Source organism: Mesitornis unicolor, unplaced genomic scaffold (genome assembly GCF_000695765.1).
Source record: "Mesitornis unicolor isolate BGI_N332 unplaced genomic scaffold, ASM69576v1 scaffold31549, whole genome shotgun sequence".
In the NCBI taxonomy this organism is placed as follows: Eukaryota; Metazoa; Chordata; class Aves; order Mesitornithiformes; family Mesitornithidae; genus Mesitornis; species Mesitornis unicolor.
Window position 1 is genome coordinate 5,361 of NW_010209820.1, and position 4,000 is coordinate 9,360.

The window sequence follows — 4,000 nt, forward strand, 5'->3', positions numbered from 1 at the left end:
GGCTTTTTATTTTGCCCTTGTATGTTTGAAATTGCTGGACTAGGTTAAAAGATACAAAGCCCCGCATTTGGGAAGCTTACTGTATTTACAGCGAACCTTCTCCCAAACACCCCGATCATTACCCAGCTTCCTTGAATTACCCTATGTAGTGCAGAGAAGAATTCAAACAGATGACTAAAACTACATATCATAAAAAAACCCTTTTATTCCCATTAAAAATAGGCATATATCACACACAACTGAATAAAACTGATGACCATGACCAGAAACCTAGTATCACAGAAAGCCAGGGAGCTTCTGTGGAATGTTTGGGGGGACCAACTGGTAGCGTACAGCTTCTGTGGCACGTATGGTTTTTTTCAGACGAAACACTGAAAAACTGAGACATTATTATGCAAAAGGATAAAAAACACAGACCACTGGCAACTTGTGACCCAGAGAACACGGCAAAGACCAGCTCTGTTTCTTCTTGATAGCTATGGAATATATTTGTTGTGTTAGAGGCAAGACTAAAATAGCAGCATTAGATGACAGAAATTGAAAGAATTAAGCAAATAATTAGAAAAGGATAATGGAATGCATTAGACATCAGGAAAAAGAAACATACGAGAGAGAAAAGGTTCTAGCAATGAACACAGTACTAGAATATGGAGGCATATTGTATTACAAGATGCAGAAAACGTAAGGCACCTATCAGTCCTGAGGCTGAAAAGATTCTGATGGGACCTGCAAAAGAGGCCACTGCCTGTTCTTCAAATCAGAATATACGACTCTGCTGGATTCTTGCTGACAATGATCAAGAACTCTTGCACTAGGAGAAAAAGCAGCAGCCACTCAGCTTCTGCTTTTCAGAGGATGAAGTGAAGACAAGATTTTGCCTTTTTTCCAATTAGTATATTCCTTAGAATCATTATTAAGAAGAAAGTTTCATGGTATCCAACTTCTGGAAGAATTTAAAAATCAAGGGTTTTTTTAGGGCACTATCTTAGTAGCAGGGAAATAGCTTACTGCAGTTCAGACTGGCGTGACAAGCTGGAAGGATATTAAACTTGGAAGTCAGGGAAAAAGACTGGGAGAGGATCATACAACCTTTTCACATCTAATGCAAAGGATGGAAATCAGGTTTATGATCATGTATCACGGAATAAAAGAGCATATAGGAGTGACAGAGAAAATACAGCTGTTTGCATCCTTTCCAGCCTAAAATCCACCATGCGGAGACACGTAAGACAACCCTAAAATGTCTGTGTACTGAACACTACAGTGTTTGTATGCAAGGAGCTTAGAAAATAGAATGTTACATTTGGGGCTACTAGTAAAGTCGGTGAAATCAGGTATTAAGGGACTGACCAAAACACAGGAGAACAGTAGTCTTGACTAGAATACAGGAATTAAAGGAAATAAATAAGACTGCTTATAAAAGAGGACATGTGGTAGCCCAGCTTCAAGTGTCTGTGAGGGTGGTCAATTAAAGATACAAAACCCAAAATTTGCTCAAGACAAAAATAATAATAAAAATACAAATGACAGTAAAGAGGCCTTTGAGAGACCTTGAATATTGAGGGTCTGTTATGAAGTCATGATCAAATTTAGACATGGATTGTATTAATTAAGATTATGGGAGAAGTAAGTACAGTAGGGGAATTGTACACCTGTGCTTTCTCAGACTGAAAAGTCTCAAATATTCTTAAATCTACAGATTTATATAAAAGCTGTGCTGGAGTAAGTACTTACAAGAGTTGCTTCTGAGGGTGGACAGCTGGACTCAAGCAGCATCTTCCAGCCTTACATTTTTATGCTTATTAAAACACTCATTAAAAACAGTCATATTTGATCACATTTTCTTTGTATGTTTAGTATGAAAGACGTCCACTGTTGTTTCATGACAAGGTCGCAAGTCAAAGTCACAGTATCCAATGCTAAAACGGCCCTGCAGAAATTGTGAGAATTGACATGGTTATCAAAGGATGAGCTCTTCTACAGTATAACTTAAAGAGATCAAAGCATTCTTACCTGCGGTTTCTTAAAATAATCAAGACCCCTTCCAATCTTAATCATCCATCCATTGTTGAATCTGTTTAAAAAATTCACAAATATGAAAGCTATGAGTATGTTGAATTAAAAAAAAAGTTATATCCACATAACACATAAGCTCCTTGTTTCAATCTCAGTTATTTCCTAGTATCACTGCTAACCTGTATGAACCACAGAAGACCCTGTTCTGTATAAAGATATCTACTATTACGTTCACAGTTAAAACACATGAATTATGGAGGACTATGGAGGTCCATTGCCTTCCCCTTTGTTAGCCACAGTTGTAATCAGAAATTATCTCGAAAGTTAGGGTTAAGTAGTTTGACTTCAAATAACTGGCATTCACTGACTTTTAATATCACCAACCTAATTTCTCGGTCATGTATTGAAGACGAAAATGCAACATTCAGCGTTACTCCGTAATTCCTCAACGACTGTTGTATTTCTTCCAAGCCACTTATCTGCTGACTCTTCCCACTGCCCTGTTAAAAGTAAAAATAACATGGCTAGGTTTGTTGGTTTTGTTTGGGTTTTTTTGTTGTTTTTTTTTTACCATATATTCTACTTTTGGTCACTTCTTCCTAAGTCACCAACAAAACACTTTTAGTAATAACTTAAACCCAAATAAAGTCACTTGGATGAAGGCAGATTTGCAGATTTGAAGACAGGATAAAAAGCAGATAGATCACAAGTACTCTTGCTAAGGGATGTGGAGGGGAAGCTTACTCAGCCCCTTGAAACTAGATATGGATTACTATTTGAGCCAAAAATAAATGCAGGGATAGTTTGAAAGGTTTTAGCTCATCAAAGCCTCTAAAATGAAAACCATATATAGCTGTTGGAAATGAAAAAAAAAAATCAATCTCAATAGATGTTTTCATTTTGATGACATTTTCCACAAGAAACTATCACAAAAATATCTACTCCATTTAAGATCCTGCTTACCAAGGTTTTGTGAGCGTTATTGGAAAACTCTGAATTTTAAAAATTACTTGTGTTCAACTATCACATTTTTATTTTTTCTCTTAATCTGTGTTTTCTGCTAAAGGCATCAGAGCCTCCATCTAACAAGTATTAGTAAGAACAAATCTATACTTAAAAATAAATATCATATATACATATATATGTATGTTTGTATTTGCACTTGGTATCACCCGAGTACAAGGAAACAGAAACCGAAATCTAGACACTTACTTCATCACAGGAAGTGAGGAGGTGGATTGTTTTCACTTTGCACGGCCCCTTAACTAGCATCTCGCAGAATCGTAAGAAGTTATACAACTGTAAAAGTTTTACTTAATTTAGTAACTTGGAATTTTTTTAGTAGTTATATCTCTATTAGTTACACTGAGTATCTACTTGCCTGATGAACATGCCTGATGTATGGGTCCTCCACCCAAACTTCAGAAACTATCTCAGTAAGGTACTCTTGGAAAAGCTTTTCATAGCCAAAACCTGTTGCATTTTCCTCTATTCTGATTTGTTTATGGTATTTGCCATCTGAAAAGAAAAGAAGTCTCTTTTTCAGTAAAGATCATGACGGAAGTCCTGTGTTAACCACCTCGCCCATAAAACGTTCCCATAACAACAGGTATTTAAATGCGAACGGGTACCTCGCAGCTCCATACCTTGTTTCTCTTTTTCAATGTGTTTTTTAATGTCTTCAGCTCTGGTCATGTACTCGGATATTTTCTCCCGGTAACGGTGCTTTTTTGCCTCATCTTTCGTGGCTGTGAATCAAAAGCACACAAGCCAGCCCTTCAGGAAAGTGGGAAGCCTGGGGAGCTGCCGAGCCCTCGGTCTCCCGGCGAGAGACCGCCAGCTTCCCTCTCCCTCCCCGTGAGGCGACGAGGGACTGGGGCCGGCTCTCGGCTGCAAGCACGGCTCCAGTCTCCTCAAAACCACCTCCGGCTGACGGCCCTCGACAGAGTCGGGGGGTATTTAACAACGAACCGCCCCAACGACT

The 4,000-nt window shown here is 38.3% G+C and overlaps 1 protein-coding gene across 1 annotated transcript; it reads right to left on the reverse strand.

Moving 5' to 3' along the window:
- Nucleotides 1-1,834: 1,834 nt before the first annotated feature.
- MITD1 (MIT, microtubule interacting and transport, domain containing 1) lies at nucleotides 1,835-3,759 on the reverse strand. The gene is made up of 6 exons (XM_010192981.1): nucleotides 3,663-3,759; nucleotides 3,398-3,534; nucleotides 3,229-3,315; nucleotides 2,401-2,516; nucleotides 2,014-2,074; nucleotides 1,835-1,930 (listed from the first exon to the last, which is right to left on the reverse strand). Exons 1-6 carry the CDS (start codon nucleotides 3,709-3,711, stop codon nucleotides 1,835-1,837), a joined length of 546 nt encoding a protein of 181 aa, XP_010191283.1. The 5' UTR covers nucleotides 3,712-3,759.
- Nucleotides 3,760-4,000: the final 241 nt, after the last annotated feature.

Excerpts from the sequence above, each read along its gene's own strand:
- MITD1 (XM_010192981.1), bottom strand. The coding sequence starts at position 3,711 with ATGACCAGAGCTGAAGACATTAAAAAACACATTGAAAAAGAGAAACAA. Across the intron at positions 2,075-2,400 it reads ATACATGACCGAGAAATTAG|ATTCAACAATGGATGGATGA; the intron begins GTTGGTGATATT and ends TTTTTTAAACAG. Across the intron at positions 1,931-2,013 it reads ATTATTTTAAGAAACCGCAG|GGCCGTTTTAGCATTGGATA; the intron begins GTAAGAATGCTT and ends CAATTTCTGCAG.